The 21067-nt window shown below is 48.3% G+C and overlaps 1 protein-coding gene across 7 annotated transcripts in view; it reads left to right on the top strand.

Moving 5' to 3' along the window:
* col9a1c (collagen, type IX, alpha 1c) overlaps positions 1–21067 on the top strand; it is a 90575-nt gene that overhangs the window by 29586 nt on the left and 39922 nt on the right. For all 7 annotated transcript variants that reach the window (XM_079521843.1, XM_079521847.1, XM_079521844.1 and 4 more), the window contains 3 exons: positions 15195–15441; positions 16254–16403; positions 18704–18784. In XM_079521843.1, the coding sequence (XP_079377969.1) occupies positions 15195–15441; positions 16254–16403; positions 18704–18784 (478 nt within the window). The remainder of the gene's footprint in view (positions 1–15194; positions 15442–16253; positions 16404–18703; positions 18785–21067) is intronic.

Genomic DNA, 21067 nt, shown 5'->3' on the forward strand with positions numbered 1-21067 from the left:
GGTGAAATAGCACTTCTGTACTGAACTCACCCAGCCCGACCCAGACACGGTGAAATAGCACTTCTGTACTGAACTCACCCAGCCCGACCCAGACACGGTGAAATAGCACTTCTGTACTGAACTCACCCAGCCCGACCCAGACACGGTGAAATAGCACTTCTGTACTGAACTCACCCAGCCCGACCCAGACACGGTGAAATAGCACTTCTGTACTGAACTCACCCAGCCCGACCCAGACACGGTGAAATAGCACTTCTGTACTGAACTCACCCAGCCCGACCCAGCCACGGTGAAATAGCACTTCTGTACTGAACTCGCCCAGCCCGACCCAGCCACGGTGAAATAGCACTTCTGTACTGAACTCGCCCAGCCCGACCCAGACACGGTGAAATAGCACTTCTGTACTGAACTCACCCAGCCCGACCCAGACACGGTGAAATAGCACTTCTGTACTGAACTCGCCCAGCCCGACCCAGACACGGTGAAATAGCACTTCTGTACTGAACTCACCCAGCCCGACCCAGACACGGTGAAATAGCACTTCTGTACTGAACTCACCCAGCCCGACCCAGACACGGTGAAATAGCACTTCTGTACTGAACTCGCCCAGCCCGACCCAGACACGGTGAAATAGCACTTCTGTACTGAACTCGCCCAGCCCGACCCAGACACGGTGAAATAGCACTTCTGTACTGAACTCGCCCAGCCCGACCCAGACACGGTGAAATAGCACTTCTGTACTGAACTCGCCCAGCCCGACCCAGACACGGTGAAATAGCACTTCTGTACTGAACTCGCCCAGCCCGACCCAGACACGGTGAAATAGCACTTCTGTACTGAACTCACCCAGCCCGACCCAGACACGGTGAAATAGCACTTCTGTACTGAACTCACCCAGCCCGACCCAGACACGGTGAAATAGCACTTCTGTACTGAACTCACCCAGCCCGACCCAGCCACAGTGAAATAGCACTTCTGTACTGAACTCACCCAGCCCGACCCAGACACGGTGAAATAGCACTTCTGTACTGAACTCACCCAGCCCGACCCAGCCACAGTGAAATAGCACTTCTGTACTGAACTCGCCCAGCCCGACCCAGACACGGTGAAATAGCACTTCTGTACTGAACTCACCCAGCCCGACCCAGCCACAGTGAAATAGCACTTCTGTACTGAACTCACCCAGCCCGACCCAGCCACAGTGAAATAGCACTTCTGTACTGAACTCACCCAGCCCGACCCAGCCACGGTGAAATAGCACTTCTGTACTGAACTCACCCAGCCCGACCCAGACACGGTGAAATAACACTTCTGTACTGAACTCACCCAGCCCGACCCAGCCATGGTGAAATAGCACTTCTGTACTGAACTCGCCCAGCCCGACCCAGACACGGTGAAATAGCACTTCTGTACTGAACTCACCCAGCCCGACCCAGACACGGTGAAATAGCACTTCTGTACTGAACTCACCCAGCCCGACCCAGACACGGTGAAATACCACTTCTGTACTGAACTCACCCAGCCCGACCCAGACACGGTGAAATAGCACTTCTGTACTGAACTCACCCAGCCCGACCCAGACACGGTGAAATAGCACTTCTGTACTGAACTCACCCAGCCCGACCCAGACACGGTGAAATAGCACTTCTGTACTGAACTCACCCAGCCCGACCCAGACACGGTGAAATAGCACTTCTGTACTGAACTCACCCAGCCCGACCCAGACACGGTGAAATAGCACTTCTGTACTGAACTCACCCAGCCCGACCCAGACACGGTGAAATAGCACTTCTGTACTGAACTCACCCAGCCCGACCCAGACACGGTGAAATAGCACTTCTGTACTGAACTCACCCAGCCCGACCCAGCCACGGTGAAATAGCACTTCTGTACTGAACTCACCCAGCCCGACCCAGACACGGTGAAATAGCACTTCTGTACTGAACTCACCCAGCCCGACCCAGACACGGTGAAATAGCACTTCTGTACTGAACTCACCCAGCCCGACCCAGCCACGGTGAAATAGCACTTCTGTACTGAACTCACCCAGCCCGACCCAGACACGGTGAAATAGCACTTCTGTACTGAACTCACCCAGCCCGACCCAGACACGGTGAAATAGCACTTCTGTACTGAACTCACCCAGCCCGACCCAGACACGGTGAAATAGCACTTCTGTACTGAACTCACCCAGCCCGACCCAGCCACGGTGAAATAGCACTTCTGTACTGAACTCACCCAGCCCGACCCAGACACGGTGAAATAGCACTTCTGTACTGAACTCACCCAGCCCGACCCAGACACGGTGAAATAGCACTTCTGTACTGAACTCGCCCAGCCCGACCCAGACACGGTGAAATAGCACTTCTGTACTGAACTCACCCAGCCCGACCCAGCCACGGTGAAATAGCACTTCTGTACTGAACTCACCCAGCCCGACCCAGACACGGTGAAATAGCACTTCTGTACTGAACTCGCCCAGCCCGACCCAGACACGGTGAAATAGCACTTCTGTACTGAACTCACCCAGCCCGACCCAGACACGGTGAAATAGCACTTCTGTACTGAACTCACCCAGCCCGACCCAGCCACAGTGAAATAGCACTTCTGTACTGAACTCACCCAGCCCGACCCAGCCACAGTGAAATAGCACTTCTGTACTGAACTCACCCAGCCCGACCCAGACACGGTGAAATAGCACTTCTGTACTGAACTCACCCAGCCCGACCCAGACACGGTGAAATAGCACTTCTGTACTGAACTCACCCAGCCCGACCCAGACACGGTGAAATAGCACTTCTGTACTGAACTCACCCAGCCCGACCCAGACACGGTGAAATAGCACTTCTGTACTGAACTCACCCAGCCCGACCCAGACACGGTGAAATAGCACTTCTGTACTGAACTCACCCAGCCCGACCCAGACACGGTGAAATAGCACTTCTGTACTGAACTCACCCAGCCCGACCCAGACACGGTGAAATAGCACTTCTGTACTGAACTCACCCAGCCCGACCCAGCCACGGTGAAATAGCACTTCTGTACTGAACTCGCCCAGCCCGACCCAGCCACGGTGAAATAGCACTTCTGTACTGAACTCGCCCAGCCCGACCCAGACACGGTGAAATAGCACTTCTGTACTGAACTCACCCAGCCCGACCCAGACACGGTGAAATAGCACTTCTGTACTGAACTCGCCCAGCCCGACCCAGACACGGTGAAATAGCACTTCTGTACTGAACTCACCCAGCCCGACCCAGACACGGTGAAATAGCACTTCTGTACTGAACTCACCCAGCCCGACCCAGACACGGTGAAATAGCACTTCTGTACTGAACTCGCCCAGCCCGACCCAGACACGGTGAAATAGCACTTCTGTACTGAACTCGCCCAGCCCGACCCAGACACGGTGAAATAGCACTTCTGTACTGAACTCGCCCAGCCCGACCCAGACACGGTGAAATAGCACTTCTGTACTGAACTCGCCCAGCCCGACCCAGACACGGTGAAATAGCACTTCTGTACTGAACTCGCCCAGCCCGACCCAGACACGGTGAAATAGCACTTCTGTACTGAACTCACCCAGCCCGACCCAGACACGGTGAAATAGCACTTCTGTACTGAACTCACCCAGCCCGACCCAGACACGGTGAAATAGCACTTCTGTACTGAACTCACCCAGCCCGACCCAGCCACAGTGAAATAGCACTTCTGTACTGAACTCACCCAGCCCGACCCAGACACGGTGAAATAGCACTTCTGTACTGAACTCACCCAGCCCGACCCAGCCACAGTGAAATAGCACTTCTGTACTGAACTCGCCCAGCCCGACCCAGACACGGTGAAATAGCACTTCTGTACTGAACTCACCCAGCCCGACCCAGCCACAGTGAAATAGCACTTCTGTACTGAACTCACCCAGCCCGACCCAGCCACAGTGAAATAGCACTTCTGTACTGAACTCACCCAGCCCGACCCAGCCACGGTGAAATAGCACTTCTGTACTGAACTCACCCAGCCCGACCCAGACACGGTGAAATAACACTTCTGTACTGAACTCACCCAGCCCGACCCAGCCATGGTGAAATAGCACTTCTGTACTGAACTCGCCCAGCCCGACCCAGACACGGTGAAATAGCACTTCTGTACTGAACTCACCCAGCCCGACCCAGACACGGTGAAATAGCACTTCTGTACTGAACTCACCCAGCCCGACCCAGACACGGTGAAATAGCACTTCTGTACTGAACTCACCCAGCCCGACCCAGCCACAGTGAAATAGCACTTCTGTACTGAACTCACCCAGCCCGACCCAGACACGGTGAAATAGCACTTCTGTACTGAACTCACCCAGCCCGACCCAGACACGGTGAAATAGCACTTCTGTACTGAACTCACCCAGCCCGACCCAGACACGGTGAAATAGCACTTCTGTACTGAACTCACCCAGCCCGACCCAGACACGGTGAAATAGCACTTCTGTACTGAACTCACCCAGCCCGACCCAGCCACAGTGAAATAGCACTTCTGTACTGAACTCGCCCAGCCCGACCCAGACACGGTGAAATAGCACTTCTGTACTGAACTCACCCAGCCCGACCCAGCCACAGTGAAATAGCACTTCTGTACTGAACTCACCCAGCCCGACCCAGCCACGGTGAAATAGCACTTCTGTACTGAACTCACCCAGCCCGACCCAGCCACGGTGAAATAGCACTTCTGTACTGAACTCACCCAGCCCGACCCAGCCACAGTGAAATAGCACTTCTGTACTGAACTCACCCAGCCCGACCCAGCCACAGTGAAATAGCACTTCTGTACTGAACTCACCCAGCCCGACCCAGCCACGGTGAAATAGCACTTCTGTACTGAACTCGCCCAGCCCGACCCAGACACGGTGAAATAGCACTTCTGTACTGAACTCACCCAGCCCGACCCAGACACGGTGAAATAGCACTTCTGTACTGAACTCGCCCAGCCCGACCCAGACACGGTGAAATAGCACTTCTGTACTGAACTCACCCAGCCCGACCCAGACACGGTGAAATAGCACTTCTGTACTGAACTCACCCAGCCCGACCCAGACACGGTGAAATAGCACTTCTGTACTGAACTCACCCAGCCCGACCCAGCCATGGTGAAATAGCACTTCTGTACTGAACTCACCCAGCCCGACCCAGACACGGTGAAATAGCACTTCTGTACTGAACTCACCCAGCCCGACCCAGACACGGTGAAATAGCACTTCTGTACTGAACTCACCCAGCCCGACCCAGACACGGTGAAATAGCACTTCTGTACTGAACTCACCCAGCCCGACCCAGACACGGTGAAATAGCACTTCTGTACTGAACTCACCCAGCCCGACCCAGACACGGTGAAATAGCACTTCTGTACTGAACTCACCCAGCCCGACCCAGCCACGGTGAAATAGCACTTCTGTACTGAACTCACCCAGCCCGACCCAGACACGGTGAAATAGCACTTCTGTACTGAACTCACCCAGCCCGACCCAGACACAGTGAAATAGCACTTCTGTACTGAACTCACCCAGCCCGACCCAGCCATGGTGAAATAGCACTTCTGTACTGAACTCACCCAGCCCGACCCAGACACGGTGAAATAGCACTTCTGTACTGAACTCACCCAGCCCGACCCAGCCATGGTGAAATAGCACTTCTGTACTGAACTCACCCAGCCCGACCCAGCCATGGTGAAATAGCACTTCTGTACTGAACTCACCCAGCCCGACCCAGCCACGGTGAAATAGCACTTCTGTACTGAACTCACCCAGCCTGACCCAGCCACGGTGAAATAGCACTTCTGTACTGAACTCACCCAGCCCGACCCAGCCATGGTGAAATAGCACTTCTGTACTGAACTCACCCAGCCCGACCCAGCCACGGTGAAATAGCACTTCTGTACTGAACTCACCCAGCCCGACCCAGCCACGGTGAAATAGCACTTCTGTACTGAACTCACCCAGCCCGACCCAGCCACGGTGAAATAGCACTTCTGTACTGAACTCACCCAGCCCGACCCAGACACGGTGAAATAGCACTTCTGTACTGAACTCACCCAGCCCGACCCAGACACGGTGAAATAGCACTTCTGTACTGAACTCACCCAGCCCGACCCAGACACGGTGAAATAGCACTTCTGTACTGAACTCACCCAGCCCGACCCAGCCACGGTGAAATAGCACTTCTGTTCTGAACTCACCCAGCCCGACCCAGCCACGGTGAAATACCACTTCTGTACTGAACTCACCCAGCCCGACCCAGCCACGGTGAAATAGCACTTCTGTTCTGAACTCACCCAGCCCGACCCAGCCACGGTGAAATACCACTTCTGTACTGAACTCACCCAGCCCGACCCAGACATGGTGAAATAGCACTTCTGTACTGAACTCACCCAGCCCGACCCAGCCACGGTGAAATAGCACTTCTGTACTGAACTCACCCAGCCCGACCCAGACACGGTGAAATAGCACTTCTGTACTGAACTCGCCCAGCCCGACCCAGACACGGTGAAATAGCACTTCTGTACTGAACTCACCCAGCCCGACCCAGACACGGTGAAATAGCACTTCTGTACTGAACTCACCCAGCCCGACCCAGACATGGTGAAATAGCACTTCTGTACTGAACTCACCCAGCCCGACCCAGCCACAGTGAAATAGCACTTCTGTACTGAACTCACCCAGCCCGACCCAGCCACAGTGAAATAGCACTTCTGTACTGAACTCACCCAGCCCGACCCAGACACGGTGAAATAGCACTTCTGTACTGAACTCACCCAGCCCGACCCAGACACGGTGAAATAGCACTTCTGTACTGAACTCACCCAGCCCGACCCAGACACGGTGAAATAGCACTTCTGTACTGAACTCACCCAGCCCGACCCAGACACGGTGAAATAGCACTTCTGTACTGAACTCACCCAGCCCGACCCAGACACGGTGAAATAGCACTTCTGTACTGAACTCGCCCAGCCCGACCCAGACACGGTGAAATAGCACTTCTGTACTGAACTCGCCCAGCCCGACCCAGCCACGGTGAAATAGCACTTCTGTACTGAACTCGCCCAGCCCGACCCAGACACGGTGAAATAGCACTTCTGTACTGAACTCACCCAGCCCGACCCAGACACGGTGAAATAGCACTTCTGTACTGAACTCGCCCAGCCCGACCCAGACACGGTGAAATAGCACTTCTGTACTGAACTCACCCAGCCCGACCCAGACACGGTGAAATAGCACTTCTGTACTGAACTCACCCAGCCCGACCCAGACACGGTGAAATAGCACTTCTGTACTGAACTCGCCCAGCCCGACCCAGACACGGTGAAATAGCACTTCTGTACTGAACTCGCCCAGCCCGACCCAGACACGGTGAAATAGCACTTCTGTACTGAACTCGCCCAGCCCGACCCAGACACGGTGAAATAGCACTTCTGTACTGAACTCACCCAGCCCGACCCAGACACGGTGAAATAGCACTTCTGTACTGAACTCACCCAGCCCGACCCAGACACGGTGAAATAGCACTTCTGTACTGAACTCACCCAGCCCGACCCAGCCACAGTGAAATAGCACTTCTGTACTGAACTCACCCAGCCCGACCCAGACACGGTGAAATAGCACTTCTGTACTGAACTCACCCAGCCCGACCCAGCCACAGTGAAATAGCACTTCTGTACTGAACTCGCCCAGCCCGACCCAGACACGGTGAAATAGCACTTCTGTACTGAACTCACCCAGCCCGACCCAGCCACAGTGAAATAGCACTTCTGTACTGAACTCACCCAGCCCGACCCAGCCACAGTGAAATAGCACTTCTGTACTGAACTCACCCAGCCCGACCCAGCCACGGTGAAATAGCACTTCTGTACTGAACTCACCCAGCCCGACCCAGACACGGTGAAATAGCACTTCTGTACTGAACTCACCCAGCCCGACCCAGCCATGGTGAAATAGCACTTCTGTACTGAACTCACCCAGCCCGACCCAGACACGGTGAAATAGCACTTCTGTACTGAACTCGCCCAGCCCGACCCAGACACGGTGAAATAGCACTTCTGTACTGAACTCGCCCAGCCCGACCCAGACACGGTGAAATAGCACTTCTGTACTGAACTCACCCAGCCCGACCCAGACACGGTGAAATAGCACTTCTGTACTGAACTCACCCAGCCCGACCCAGACACGGTGAAATAGCACTTCTGTACTGAACTCACCCAGCCCGACCCAGACACGGTGAAATAGCACTTCTGTACTGAACTCACCCAGCCCGACCCAGCCACAGTGAAATAGCACTTCTGTACTGAACTCACCCAGCCCGACCCAGACACGGTGAAATAGCACTTCTGTACTGAACTCGCCCAGCCCGACCCAGACACGGTGAAATAGCACTTCTGTACTGAACTCGCCCAGCCCGACCCAGACACGGTGAAATAGCACTTCTGTACTGAACTCGCCCAGCCCGACCCAGACACGGTGAAATAGCACTTCTGTACTGAACTCACCCAGCCCGACCCAGACACGGTGAAATAGCACTTCTGTACTGAACTCACCCAGCCCGACCCAGACACGGTGAAATAGCACTTCTGTACTGAACTCACCCAGCCCGACCCAGCCATGGTGAAATAGCACTTCTGTACTGAACTCACCCAGCCCGACCCAGACACGGTGAAATAGCACTTCTGTACTGAACTCACCCAGCCCGACCCAGACACGGTGAAATAGCACTTCTGTACTGAACTCACCCAGCCCGACCCAGACACGGTGAAATAGCACTTCTGTACTGAACTCACCCAGCCCGACCCAGACACGGTGAAATAGCACTTCTGTACTGAACTCACCCAGCCCGACCCAGCCATGGTGAAATAGCACTTCTGTACTGAACTCACCCAGCCCGACCCAGACACGGTGAAATAGCACTTCTGTACTGAACTCACCCAGCCCGACCCAGCCATGGTGAAATAGCACTTCTGTACTGAACTCACCCAGCCCGACCCAGCCATGGTGAAATAGCACTTCTGTACTGAACTCACCCAGCCCGACCCAGCCATGGTGAAATAGCACTTCTGTACTGAACTCAGCCCGACCCAGCCACGGTGAAATAGCACTTCTGTACTGAACTCACCCAGCCTGACCCAGCCACGGTGAAATAGCACTTCTGTACTGAACTCACCCAGCCCGACCCAGCCATGGTGAAATAGCACTTCTGTACTGAACTCACCCAGCCCGACCCAGACACGGTGAAATAGCACTTCTGTACTGAACTCACCCAGCCCGACCCAGCCATGGTGAAATAGCACTTCTGTACTGAACTCACCCAGCCTGACCCAGCCACGGTGAAATAGCACTTCTGTACTGAACTCACCCAGCCCGACCCAGCCACGGTGAAATAGCACTTCTGTACTGAACTCACCCAGCCCGACCCAGCCACGGTGAAATAGCACTTCTGTACTGAACTCACCCAGCCCGACCCAGCCACGGTGAAATAGCACTTCTGTACTGAACTCACCCAGCCCGACCCAGCCATGGTGAAATAGCACTTCTGTACTGAACTCACCCAGCCCGACCCAGACACGGTGAAATAGCACTTCTGTACTGAACTCACCCAGCCCGACCCAGACACGGTGAAATAGCACTTCTGTACTGAACTCACCCAGCCCGACCCAGACACGGTGAAATAGCACTTCTGTACTGAACTCACCCAGCCCGACCCAGACACGGTGAAATAGCACTTCTGTACTGAACTCGCCCAGCCCGACCCAGACACGGTGAAATAGCACTTCTGTACTGAACTCACCCAGCCCGACCCAGCCACGGTGAAATAGCACTTCTGTACTGAACTCACCCAGCCCGACCCAGCCACGGTGAAATAGCACTTCTGTACTGAACTCACCCAGCCCGACCCAGCCACAGTGAAATAGCACTTCTGTACTGAACTCACCCAGCCCGACCCAGACACGGTGAAATAGCACTTCTGTACTGAACTCGCCCAGCCCGACCCAGACACGGTGAAATAGCACTTCTGTACTGAACTCACCCAGCCCGACCCAGACACGGTGAAATAGCACTTCTGTACTGAACTCACCCAGCCCGACCCAGACACGGTGAAATAGCACTTCTGTACTGAACTCACCCAGCCCGACCCAGACACGGTGAAATAGCACTTCTGTACTGAACTCACCCAGCCCGACCCAGACACGGTGAAATAGCACTTCTGTACTGAACTCACCCAGCCCGACCCAGACACGGTGAAATAGCACTTCTGTACTGAACTCACCCAGCCCGACCCAGACACGGTGAAATAGCACTTCTGTACTGAACTCACCCAGCCCGACCCAGACACGGTGAAATAGCACTTCTGTACTGAACTCACCCAGCCCGACCCAGCCACAGTGAAATAGCACTTCTGTTCTGAACTCACCCAGCCCGACCCAGCCACGGTGAAATACCACTTCTGTACTGAACTCACCCAGCCCGACCCAGCCACAGTGAAATAGCACTTCTGTTCTGAACTCACCCAGCCCGACCCAGCCACGGTGAAATACCACTTCTGTACTGAACTCACCCAGCCCGACCCAGACATGGTGAAATAGCACTTCTGTACTGAACTCACCCAGCCCGACCCAGCCACAGTGAAATAGCACTTCTGTACTGACCTTGTAAATCGGCTATTTTTCAAATAGTCGTAGCCTATTAATACTAGTCGCTTCTTTTGGTTTTGATTCCATATGACCTGCAGGTTGCTTATTTCTCTCGCAACAATCCGGCAACACTGCTACAGCTGCTGCCAGACATGACCTCAGGTGCTTCTTGGTCTGTGCTCAGTGTTCTGCTCCTGCATTGCCTCCAGCAGCCTGGCTTTTCTCAGAATAACGTTGTGTAACTCCCTGACAGCAGGTGTTGTGAATGCCAGTTCGGCCTGCGTGGCTGTCACCCCGGACATGAAGTAAATACATGCTTAGCCTTGAGTCCACAGTCCCTCACACTGTGATTTGAGCGCAGCTATACAATTTTTTGAGTGGTGCAACCACTCCCTTACGGAGCTATGTGTGTGGGTGGCTGGGTGGGTGCGTCTGAGCACGAAAACGTTTTTTGAACATGACGTGCCCAAAATAGGGACTGCAGTCTAGAAGTGGTTAAAAAGCTTGCCTGTATATAAGGAGGATTTCTCACTCCAGGCAACATTGGAGAGCGAGTGGTCTTCATTTGTTTTACTGGCTTACAGGAAACTCCTTTTCTTTATTGGTTCACCTTGATCCCTTTACTAGACGGTAAAAGGCTGGCTGCACTGCAGCTCCCATTCATAAATACACCGCCTATGGAGCCTGGAGGCTTGTTAAAACACACAGAGAGAGCACAAACCTATAAGGAGTTACTTTTACTTCTACTCCACTACATCTCAGATGATCCAAATATTGTACTTTTACTCCACTACATTTATTTGACAGCTTAATTAGTTGTTAGTTATACTTTGTAGATTTGGATTATTATTACAAAACATATACCCACTTCAGCCCTACATTTTGGCCATTGTTATTGTCAGCTTGTAGATCGGCTATTTTCATTCATTTGAAAACTTGACATGGGACATTCTGCATAATGCAATATCGAGTACTTTCTACTTTTGGTACTTTAAATACATTTGATACTTTTGTAAAGTATATTTAGAATTCTGAACTTTTACTTGTTTTACAGAGTATTTATATATTGGAGTATTGATACTTTTACTTAAGTAAAACATTTGAGTAGTTTTTCCATGCTAAGCAGTAAGCAGGTCGGCGTGCAGTAATTGAAGCATTGATGAGAGACGCTTTTTGATTTATAACACAGTGGCCTGATATAAAAGGCCTCTTTGCCTCCTTTGATGCAATTATAACTTTTTTTTAAATTTGACTGTAAAAGACTATGATGGGAAATGCTTTGAACATTGCCTTTAATTATTTATTTTTTTGTTTTACTACAGTTCTCTCCTCTTTGGAAGTATAACTGATACAGATTGTTATAATGTCGCCTACTTTGGTGGAAGAAGTGCTCATATATTGTACTTAAGTAAAAGTACCAATACCACAATCATGCTGTAGAGAAAGTCGCATGTCGCAAAAGTCCAGTATTTAAAATGTACTTGGGTAAAAGTACGAAGGTATTTTTTGCAAAATGTCCCGTTTTTTTCCAACTTTCCATTTTTAGAAAATATATGATCTATTTTCAAATATCCCAAGTATGCATAGGGCTGAAGTAAGTTAGTACATGTTTTGTCAAATCTACATACAAAGTAACCACTATAGTATTTATAACACAGTGGCCTGATATAAAAGGCCTCTTTGCCTCCTTTGATGCAATTATAACTTTTTTTTAAAATGTGACTCTAAAAGACTGTGATGGGAAATGCTTTGAACATATAACATATAACTGGTAACCATTATACTATAGTATAGTGGTTACCAGTGGTTACCAGTGGTTAGTAACCATTCCACTATTTGAAAACTTTTGTATAGTGACTATACAAAAGTTTTCAAATAATTGTAGACTGGAGTAAAAGTACAATATTTGCCTCAGTACCTGATTAAACTAAATGTAATTAGTTACTTTACACTACATTCATCCACTGAAGGTGGAGATTCTCTGTTTTTGTCTGAGCCATTATGCAAATAAGCCACTTGGTGAAACCACTTTATTATGAACGTGGTGGGCGGCGTGTGAGGCCTGTGACATTTGTAGATTTTAATATTCATGCTTCCAGAATTTCTCAATGAGGGAGAAAGAATAGATATGCTTTCGATGTGGCAAAACAAAAAAAATCACACCCGTGTGAAGTAAGGGGTGTGTGGGGGTCCCCGGGGGTACGGTACTGTACTGTACTGTACTGTACTGTACTGTACTGTACTGTACTGTACTGTACTGTACTGTACTGTACTGGCACACCTAAAATCACCATATATACAGTTAATATGTGCGTGTGTGTTTGTGTGTGGGTTAGGTTGCGCACAGGTGGTGAAAAACAACCATGCTGTTTTCGTGCTCAGACGCACCCAGCCAGCCACCCACCCAGCCACCCACACTCAAAGTCACTTAAGGAAGTGGTTGCACCACTTAACAATGTTAACACATTTAACCACTTAAAGCCTCATCATCACGCATCACATTTCGTTCAAAGGAAGTAAATAAATGTGTCTTTTTATGGACTTTTGATATGAAAATACACAAAAAATGGAAATGTTCCAATTGTTTTGGCATAGCTCGTTACGACCATATGCCCATATGATGACCACGGATAATGCTCTGAAAATGTGCACTTCTCATATCGTTGAACCAATAGGATCCACCGCCTGTTTTCGACCCAGTGTTGTTTTTGGCACATGTGACTTAGTTTTAGTAACATTTTAGTCACCTGGAATGTTTTAGTGTTAGTCTAGTTTTAGTCGACTAAACATCATAAGATTTTAGTCGACTAAATCTACAGTTGATTTAGTCGACTAAAATGTATTTTGGCTGGCCTTGATGCCGTCGTAATGTCTGTTTTTTTCAGCATGCAACCAAGTGTCCCCTTCCTAGCATTTTTATTTGTTGACGAAATTGTCAATATATTTACTCTTAGTTTTAATCATAGCTTAGTTTTCATTTGTTTTCGTCAGTGAAAAAAGTTAGTCGACGAACATTTTTCGTTTTAGTCAATGAAATCAACACTGACTGGAGCTGTAAAACCATCAACGTCACCTGTAGTGAATATCCTTTGTGTGGTGGTGGTGCTGCTGGGACAACTACATTTCCCTCAGGATCAATAGAGCTCTATCTATCTCGTCTGTACAGTATGTACCCCTGGCCTGTTCCACACAGCCAGGCTTTGACAAGTTGACAATGACACAGGTCACTGTTGTAGCATTCCACATCCATCCTGACAACGGTGTATCTCTGAACGTCTCGCTATTCCCCAAATAGCCATGCACTGCTCCTTTAATGTCTGTACTTTTTTCAAAGTGTTTGCCAAAGTGTAAAGCCATTTTTTCTCAAGTAGCCGTGTTTTGAAACAATGTTGTTTCTTACAATAATAAATATCCTTTTGGAATTATTATTACATACTGTCATTTTTTTTACGGCTGTGATTTATGTTTTTTTTTTGGCTGTGTATGATAGTTTTCTTTCAAACACGAACATTTTTAAACCGAACATTTCCCATCTAGACACACTGGTACTGTATTAGTCCATATTGTTCAATAAAGAAGTATGTCAATCCTTATCTGTGCCACTGCCGTTGAGCTATAGGCTATTATGTTGGAGTGCCTGGAATTGTGTTGCAGCAGGTGTAAGCCGGAAGTACACTTGACGGAAACGAAAAGATAGACATTCAGATACAGACGTGCTATGCCAAAGACAACGACGCAGGGCACTTTTACAGCATTTGACATGCTGAAAAAATATTTACAGTTAGGCGTGGAGACACTTTGGGCAGTATTATGCATGTCTTAAGTACCAGGTCTTATTACTTAACTTAAGACCTGGAGGCGTGATCAATGCCATTCGGCTATTCTGAGTGGCCAAACAGCATTGACCACGCCTCCATGTCTTAAGTTAAGTCATAAGACCTGGTACTTAAGACACGCATAATACTGCCCTTTGTCTCTATTTGCTGCTATACTCGCTGACTGCTGTATGTATTGTATAGAGTTATTACATTTTATTTTGGTCACTATGCCGCTGCAAACAAAAAACATATTTCTTCTTTTCTTTTCTTCTTCTCACTCTATGCCTGTAACAATAACCCATTTAGGATGGGAACGTGTTTGTGTCGCTTTAGCTTTTAACCAATTTAACCATGATCATTTTAAACTTTAGCTGTTAAAAAATAGCAGATCTACAAGCTCATATAGCGCGGCACTCGGTGCTACAAGCTTATCTGCTATTTATTTTTTAAATCTTTTTTAAATGTGTGCAAATCTTTGAATATTATATTCTTCCCCAGTGAACGCTTTTTAACTCAAATCTTTGCTTCTGGAGGGGTCTCTGCCTCTGGAACAACAATATTTAGAAAAGGGGGTCTGCGGCCAAATATATAATCATTCTGGGGGACCTTGACATGAAATAGTTTGAGAACCACTGACATACAAACAGGTTTTTTGAAAACTGATTTTAGAAGACATTTTGTAATCCCACCGCCTTCTCCTCTCTTCACCTCCAGGCTGAACTTCCCCCGGGGCTTCCCAGACGAGTACGCCTTCATGTCCACCTTCCGCATGATCAAGAACACGGTCAGCAAGGTGTGGAACATCTGGCAGATCGTGGACGAGGACGGACGCAAGCAGGCGGGCCTGCGGCTCAACGGCGACCAGCAGTCCCTGGAGTACTTCCTGATGGGCGCCGACGGCACCCTGCAGACCGTCACCTTCCCCGGCCTGTCGGTGCTCTTCAACACCAAGTGGCACAAGGTCAGTGGGTGGAAAAAGTACTCGATTGTTTTGCTTAAGTAAAAGTATACCAATACTGCAATTTAGAACTACTTCCGTTACGAGTAAAAGTACGGAATTGAAAATGTACTTGAGTGAAAGTACAAAAGTATTGGCATCAAAATGTACTTTACTAAAAGTAAAAGTACTCATATTGCAGAATGTCCCACTTCACAAGTTCAAAATGTGTACAAAGTCTATTGAAAATAGCAGATCTACAAGCTCACAATGCGTCGCGTTGCGACGCATTGTGAGCTTGTAGATCGGCTAGACCGTTGGCCTGGTCGATGCTAAACTGTGCACTGCACACTCCCTGAATGCCAACGACAAACCTCTCCCCCAATTTTTCCACAGCGGCCTGTTATAGCGCCACCGTGAGGCCGATTTTTGCAAAACACATTTCTTTATATTACGACCTGAGGACGATTCTACAAACGCCAGTCGTTCTTAAAACCTTTTGTCATGTCAAGGATCCCCAAAAATATATATAATTGGCCGCCGACCCCCATCGGAAAATGTTGTTCCAAGGACTCCCCCAGAAGCAAAGATTTGAGTTAAAAACGTTCGCTCTGAATTAGAATATATATTGCACCACCACCAAAAAATAGCAGACCTACAAGCTCGTAGCGCGGCACCGAGTGCCACGCTATGAGCTTGTAGATCTGCTATTTGCGCTATGAGCTTGAGCTTGTAGATCTGCTATTTGCGCTATGAGCTTGAGCTTGTAGATCTGCTATTTTCCAATAGCTAAAGTATGGGTTAATGTACGTGGTAACTTTCCCCCACTGCACCAGGTGATGATCGGTGTGGAGCGAGACCAGGTCACCCTCTCTGTGGACTGCCAAGCCGTTGACAAGAAACCCATCAAGGGCAAAGGGCCCGTCAACACGGAGGGAGACACTCTGATTGGCCGACTGGACACCGACGCCGATGCCTCCGTGGTGGTGAGTGCCAAACGTGACCCTCTTTTCACTCTATAACCAGTGGTTCACCAAACCTTTTCATGTCAAGGACCCCCAAAATGATACTCATTATTATCCCGCGGACCCCCATTTGAAAATATATGCCAAGGACCCCCCCCCCATAAGAGAAGATTTTTACGGCTCTAGCAGATATTCTCAACCATTTTCATTTCAAGGGCCCCCCGGTTTGACCTGAATTAGGCTTATTTAATGGCATTTCTATCCCTGGGACCCCAATGTACTATATTGGCAAAACAAGCTTAATTTAACTCATTTGGTTCCTAATTATCATTTAGCTGGGGGGCCCCTGGAACTCCCTCAAGGACCCCTGGGGGTCCCCGGACCCCACTTGGGGAACCACTGCTCTATACGAAAAATGTATTTGAATGTGATTCAACCATATCGTCTACGTTGTTTATTTTTTTGTTTTTTGAGTGGTGTAAACCACTCCTACAACTGGCTTTGTTAGTCTGTGCGCAAAAAATGAGCATGGTTGCTACGGTCACCCAGTTCACCCGGGTGTGATTTCATTACTTGAGTGGTGTAAACCACTCCTACAACTGGCTTTGTTAGTCTGTGCGCAAAAAATGAGCATGGTTGCTACGGTCACCCAGTTCACCCGGGTGTGATTTCATTACTTGAGTGGTGTAAACCACTCCTACAACTGGCTTTGTTAGTCTGTGCGCAAAAAATGAGCATGGTTGCTACGGTCACCCAGTTCACCCGGGTGTGATTTCATTACTTGAGTGGTGTAAACCACTCCTACAACTGGCTTTGTTAGTCTGTGCGCAAAAAATGAGCATGGTTGCTACGGTCACCCAGTTCACCCGGGTGTGATTTCATTACGTCAGAGCTGATTTCATTACGTCAGAGCTGAACAGGCTATATAATACCTTACACCACTCAGTTCACACGGGTGTGATTTTTTAAATATATTTGTACATACAACAATATACAATCAGAGAACGTAGCAGATCTACAAGCGCAAAACGAGGCGCGTCGATCTGTTACTTTTGCAATTTTTTGGCAGCAAATTTTGATTTTACTTTTAGTCATAGTCTCTCTTGAATAGTTTTCATTTAGTTTCAGTCACATTTTAGTCACCTGGAATGTTTTAGTGTTTAGTCTAGTTTTAGTCAACTAAATATCATAAGATTTTAGTCGACTAAATCTACAGTTGATTTAGTCGAACAAAATGTATTTTGGCGGGCCTTGATGCCGTCGTAATGACTTGCTGAAAATTGCTGATCTACAAGCTTGTAGATCAGCTATTTTCAGCATGCAACTAATTGTAAAATGACTTATACTGGATCTCTTGTCCACTATAGTCCCTTCCTAGTTTTTATTTGTTGACGAAACTGTCAATACATTTAGTCTTAGTTTTAGTCATCATAGCTTAGTTTTCATTTAACCCATTTTGGGCGGGAACCCCTTTTGGTGTTAGCATTATGTTATGCTTTAGCTATTGAAAAATAGCAGATCTACAAGCTCATAGCGCGCCACCGAGTGGCGCGCTACGAGCTTGTAGGTCTGCTATTTTTGAAAAATCGATGTAGAAGACGTTTTTAGAATCTGATATCAGGTCAAAATGGGTTAATTAATTTCCATTTAGTTTTCGTCGGTGAAAACATTTTTCACCTTAGTTTTATTAGTCGACGAAAACAACACTGCTGCAAAGTGCAAACAAACCATGGGCCAATAAGGGTTTATCCACATGCCGAGCTCTGCATGCTGTAACTCTAAAGTGCTGCTGATGCTGCTGCCACAGCAAAGCTGCTCAGCTGGATGGCACTGGGAGAAGGGAGGGGGGGGGATCACTTAATCCATTTAGACCCGAGTTAAAAACATTCACTTTGAAAGAATATATATTCAAAGATTTGCGCCACATTTTTACGATTTTTCAAAAATAGCAGACCTACAAGCTCGTAGCGCGCCACTCGGTGGCGCGCTATGAGCTTGTAGATCTGCTATTTTTCAATAGCTAAAGTATAACATAATGCTTGAAACACCAAAAGGGGTTCCCGCCCCAAACTGGGTTAATGCCAACAGAACATCTCAGCCGTGCAGAACAGAACCATGCATTTACTTATCCAGCTCCATAGGGGGCATTGATTTGAATTAGTAAAAGAAAAAGCCTGCATAAATCGCCGAAAATCTGTCCCAGAGACAAACTCAAACGGTGCGAATCTGAAACGTATGAGCGGGACATTTTCTGCTGTTGAAAATCCGTGCCTCTATAATTGCTTGTCTTGCAATTGCCTCTCTTTTTTTTCCCTCTTCAGTTTGAGCTTCAGTGGATGTTGATCCACTGTGACCCCAAGAGAGCCCAGAGGGAGAGCTGCAACGAGCTGCCTGCCACTGAGGTACAGTAAGATAAGAACAGGGCCTAGGTCCTATGGCTGAGCCATCTTCTGTGCAACGTCTCTGCAACACTGATTCACAAAAGCTTGTTTTTTTTTCCTTAGAGCAAAAGCAAAGCAAAGCAAAGTTCTTTGTTTACCCAGGGTGAATGGACTAAGCTCGAGATGCTTGTTTACAGCCAGACCCTGCTCATAGAACATTTCATGGTAGGGGTTCAATGCCTTGCTCAAGGGCACTTCAGCGGTGGTAATTTTAACGTGCCGGTCCGGGGATTCGAACTGGTGACCTTCCGATAACAAGACCGCTCCGCAAACCGTTCGGCCACCGCTGCCCCCACCACGTCAGAAAACAAAAAGCTGAGAGTGCGCGCATACACGCGCGCACATGCACGCACATGCACGCACGCACGCACGCACGCACGCCATATTGAAGGTGGAGGAAAGCAGGGTTATGACTTTGGGCAAAGATATTAAACATTTATGACAAAGTTCAAAGACATGCAACACACACCAGTCCGTTGACTCTGAAAAGATCAGAGTGGCCGCGCTCACACTCATAGCTTATACACGCATACAAGAACTTTATTTCAAAGACGAGAGAGACAGTTTAAAAAGCAAAACCAATGTTTTTCGACTGCCCACACCCCGAGGAAGGCAGCATTTTTTTTAAAAACCTGTCTCTTAATTACATTTTTGGCATACAAAGCAGTACGTTGATCTTACTTTGATACATTGATCTTTTCAAACATTTCTGACTATACCACCAAACAGACAAGGCCTTGCTATGGGCCCTGCAGACCCCCAGCTCTGGGTTCCAGGGGCGGCGGTGGCTCAGGGGTAGAGTGGCTGAATTGTAACCGTAAGGTTGCCAGTTCGAACCCGGGGCTCCCACAGAGTTGCCGTCGAAGTGTCCTTGAGCAAGACACTGAACCCCTAATTGCTCCTGGTGTGCTGGTTGGTGCCTTGCATGGTTTCCACCGCCATCGGTGTATGAATGAATGGGTGAATGTAATGCACAATCTCTGTAAAGCGCCTTGGATAAAGGCGCTATATAAATGCACCATTTACCATTTACCCCCCTGGCCTGCACCCTTTACTGTTTTTCTTCAGGTTGATTAATTGGTACTTTGGAGTAACTTATGTGCGTGTGCTCTGTCTGCTGCCCGAGAGGGAATAGTACTGTACAGCGATCTGAAGACGGAGTTGCATAAAGTGTGACAGATATTCTAACCAAGCAGTTTCATTTAAAGCATACACACAGCACTGTCAGGGGTTTTTTAGTTTTTATTACAGTTTAGTTTATTTATTTAGGTTCAAACTCAACCAGGCACTTCTTTGCGCAAGTCGACCCACTTTGGGGACTACACGTTTTTGTCACATGTCTCTTGTCTATGAAAAGCTTTTGCTTTGTGATACGAGACTCTTTGGACCAAGCTTAGAGTTTTTTCATTTAATCACTTCCTGACAGTTTCTATCCAGAGAGAGGGAAAAAGGAGTATTTCCCTGGCCTGGTTTTGCTAGCTGGTAGAATTCAGGCTAACATTTCTGCTTGACACCCTTTCAAGAAACTCCATCTCTGAAAAGGGTACATGGTGTGCATTGTTACCTTAAAGGACCACTTCACCACTTTTCAACCTATCTTCATATAATAGGTCCTCACTAATAATCATGATAAAATGGCACAGTCTTGCAGTGACATCATCATTAGGCAGATGTTTTTTTAAACAAGATTTTTTTACAAAAATGTTTAGATTTTCATTATCGTGAGAACGATGGCTTCCATTTTCGCATTGCAACCTTTCAGGACTAGAAAGCCTGCAGTTCCTATTAGCTTGTATTCCCCATTGATGATGTCACTGGAACGGTTTCTGAACTGCCCACAGCCCTCCTATGAGACACAGACAGAGTAGAAAAAATGTGCGCCATTTTTTCATGATTATTAGTGAGGACCTATTATATGAAGTTGAAAAGTGTTGAAGTGGTCCTTTAAACTCTAGGTATATTGTGTGGTACATTTGGTACCTTAACCCCTTTTGGTGTTAGCATTATGTTATGCTTTAGCTATTGAAAAATAGCAGATCTACAAGCTCATAGCGCGCCACTCGGTGGCGCGCTATGAACTTGTAGGTCTGCTATTTTTGAAAAATCGAAGAACGACAATACATAAACATAGCTTTTTCAGAAAACTGTCAGGATGTAGAAGACATTTTTTAGAATCGTTCCCAGGTCAAAATGGGTTAAACTGTGGGTACCTCAAACACTGTATTGGAATGACAAGCATGATGA

This window comes from Electrona antarctica (assembly GCF_951216825.1).
Source record: "Electrona antarctica genome assembly, chromosome: 15".
NCBI lineage: Eukaryota > Metazoa > Chordata > Actinopteri > Myctophiformes > Myctophidae > Electrona > Electrona antarctica.